Genomic DNA, 3,588 nt, shown 5'->3' on the forward strand with positions numbered 1-3,588 from the left:
TTGCCGGTTTAGACACACCTGGGTTACCATCCCCCTCTTATTGGCTGAGAAAGTTGCCCCGCCTGATTTGTAAGTTTACCTGTCCTAGTCAGTGTAAGGGGGGGGGGCACTTCAGCCAGCCAACACTGGCTTTAATCTGGCTAGAAGTAGCAAAGCAGCTCTGAAAAACCACCAGGCTCTGAGGATCATTACGACAGGAAAACTGTTCTCTCCTGAGGCACAGAGAAACTCTCTTCAGAGTAGCCCTACCGGCTCAGGTCTCGGGTAGGATAAAACCCATCCCAGAGGACGATGGCTACCTACGCCCTGCAGATCGCTGGACTGGTGCTTGGTGGTGTTGGCATGGTGGGCACGTTGGCTGTCACCATCATGCCTCAGTGGAGAGTGTCTGCCTTCATCGGAAGCAACATTGTGGTTTTTGAAAACTTCTGGGAAGGACTGTGGATGAATTGCGTGAGGCAAGCTAACATCAGGATGCAGTGCAAAGTCTATGATTCCCTGCTGGCTCTCTCTCCAGACCTACAGGCATCCAGAGGGCTGATGTGTGCTGCTTCTGTGCTGTCCTTCCTGGCTTTCATGACCGCTGTCCTGGGCATGAAATGCACCAGGTGCACTGGGGACGACGAGAAGGTGAAGAGTCACATCTTACTAACGGCTGGGATCATCTTCATCGTCACGGGCGTGCTGGTGCTAATCCCGGTGAGCTGGGTTGCCAACTCCATCATCAGAGAGTTCTACAGCCCGATAGTGGAGACCGCCCAAAAGCACGAGCTGGGAGATGCTCTCTACATAGGCTGGACCGCCGCGCTGGTGCTGATCGCTGGAGGGGCACTGTTCTGCTGTGTTTCCTGTCGCACTGAAAAGAGCAGAAGCTACAGATACTCCGTCCCTTCCCATCGCACAACCCAGAAAAGCTATCACATGGAAAAGAAGTCACCGAGCGTGTATTCCAGAAGTCAGTATGTGTAGTTGGGTCTAGTTTTTAACTTTACCGATAAAGCCATGCAAATGACTGAAATGCCCTCTGTTTTCTAAAAATGGAACCCAAAGGAACATTGATTTGCCGTTCTTAACTGCCTAGCATTAATGACAGGAACTGTGCATTGGCTATTTACGATTCTATAAGCTACTTCAGCAGAATGAGGTATTACACACAGTACTTTGATTGTTCTAGGAAGTGCAGTAGTATGTTTTCTAAAATGATTCATGCATCTTTTCCTTTCACCAGTTACTTCAGAATGACATTGTTAAAGACTGTATTATTTTACAACTGTGATTTCTCTATGACACAGCATTATGCATGTAGATCAGCATGACGTTTATATCTCACATAAATAGAGACAGGCTTACCGGGTTCTCTTTTAAATGAAATACGGATTCAATACACTGAATAAATAAAATTCAACTATTGCTTTTCAGGGGAATCGGGGATAAGATTGAAGAAGGTTAATATTAATTGTGTGAAGACAGCTTAGTGATTAACGTGCTCAATTTATAACTAAGGTTAAAACGAAGGCTTTAATCAACAGCATAAAGAAAACTATAAATGGCTTTCTGATATCTTGTTTTTCAACCTAAAAGTTAGAAATTCTAACTCCTTTATCCTCTTTCCCTAGAGGCCTTTCTTCTCTTGTATATTAAATGAACATCTTTTAAAAGGCAGATATTTTGTCAAGCGGCTTTGCATTCAAACTGCTTTTCCAGGGCTATACTAAGAAGAAAGATAAAACCATAGTCTAAGAAACATTGAAGACTTCAGGAAACTTAGTGTTTTTTGTTTTTTTTTGTTTTTGTTTTTTTCTCTGAAGTTGCTATGGTCAGAGAAGGATGGAATTTGACAAGAAAACATGTATGTATGTGAATATTTTAATAACTATTTGAATACAGGCTTTGGACTTTTATTAATATAAATAACAGGATAGGACAATAATATGCCTTAGTTTTTAGTAGCTTACCAAAAAACAAAAATAATTCATCCTTTGTATACCTATCTGCTCCTAAGATATCTGTAGATACTGAAGTTTAAATTGTCATTTCAATCCCATCGAAAGTAAATATTTACTAATTCAATTTTTTATTCATTCTTACTAAGGTGTAGAGAAATACTATATCTTTGTTTTCCCCCAGATTTGATGCAACTGATAATTCACTTTGAAAGTTTGTATCCATATTTTTCTAGCTTAAATGACTATATATATAATATCTACTTTATGTCCTTTATATTAATAAATTGTGCCTTTTATATAAATTTGATATTTTTTCATTCTTCTTTTTTCTGTTTATTAATTTTAAAGAGTTTTTTAAATCCTGATATTTTCAGCTTTCTAATTTAAAAAGAAGACACATTTTAAATATAAAGGTAGATATAACATTAATTTTTGAGACTATAAAATACTACATATTATTTAACAACATTGTTCTTTATAATCATTGTATTCACGCATTAATATTTGATGTGGACAATGTATTTGTAATGTATTAAGATAGTGCTATAGGGTCCAGCAAATGTATATACCATAAATATTATGTATGTTTAAGCCTTTTCTATTAAACCACTATTAAGCCATTGCTATAAAAACTTTCCATAGCTAAATAAGTTTCTACTTCAAGAAATAACATTAACTGGGGCGCCTGGATGGCTCAGTGGGTTAAAGCCTCTGCCTTCAGCTCAGGTCATGATCCTAGGGTCCTGGGATCGAGCCCCACATCGGGCTCTCTGCTCTGCAGGGAGCCTGCTTCCTCCTCTCTCTGCCTGCCTCTCTGCCTACTTGTGATCTCTGTCTGTCAAATAAATAAATAAAATCTTTAAAAAAAAGAAATAACATTAACTAATACTAGTGATTAATGTCATATGCTAGGAACTCCCCTGCTTTATATGAATTATATCGTTAAAGATCATCACAGATGAGGGCATATGGGGACAGGTCAGTGATGACCCAATAGAGTTGGGAGAAAGAAGGACCATATGACTTCATAGCCCTTTCTCTTCAGGGAAAGTCGATTTTCATCGGGAGCATTCAGTTTATCAATGGATCTTTGTATGTGGAAATGACATGCTTCACCAGTATTAGCTGGGAAAAGTTTTAGTGTTTTGTTTTGTTTTGTTTTGTTTTTCCTCTAGGGTTGGTGATTTTGCAACACTTGAGTGCTAATTTATCCTAGGCAGGCTTGCCCCCTTGGGTCGCACCATTCATGAGAGCAGAAAAGCGGGGAAAACCGAGCACTTTGGAGAAGTAATCCGATCTGCTAAATACCAGTCTTGACCAAACATCCTCTTTACCTAGAAAGCTCTCCCGAAAACCCCAAATTCAATTCTTATTTTTCCCTTCTTTTCTCTACAACAGAATTATAACATCACTAGTTTTCCTTATGACACCTCGCGAGTACTTCTGAAATCTTTCTCCAAATTACCACAGTTTCTGTCACCTCAGCTCTTTCCTATCTGGTTGAAAAAGCCTTCCAGACGTGTGTCAGGACCTGCAGGATCTTCTCGCTTCAGGCCCCACCACATTCCTACCTCAGTTCTTCCTAAAATGCACCTCACCCCACTCCCATAATCCTTGTAGGAATGCTCCACGGCCAGAAAGT

General features: G+C 39.7%; 1 protein-coding gene across 1 annotated transcript; it reads left to right on the forward strand.

Annotated features, from left to right (window-relative positions):
* Positions 1-291: 291 nt before the first annotated feature.
* CLDN8 (claudin 8) lies at positions 292-2,567 on the forward strand (the record flags this gene model as incomplete). The annotated part of the gene is made up of 1 exon (XM_080816487.1): positions 292-2,567. One exon carries the CDS (start codon positions 292-294, stop codon positions 967-969), a length of 678 nt encoding a protein of 225 aa, XP_080672613.1. The 3' UTR covers positions 970-2,567.
* Positions 2,568-3,588: the final 1,021 nt, after the last annotated feature.

Source organism: Martes martes (assembly GCF_963455335.1).
Source record: "Martes martes genome assembly, chromosome: 1".
Classification (NCBI taxonomy): Eukaryota; Metazoa; Chordata; class Mammalia; order Carnivora; family Mustelidae; genus Martes; species Martes martes.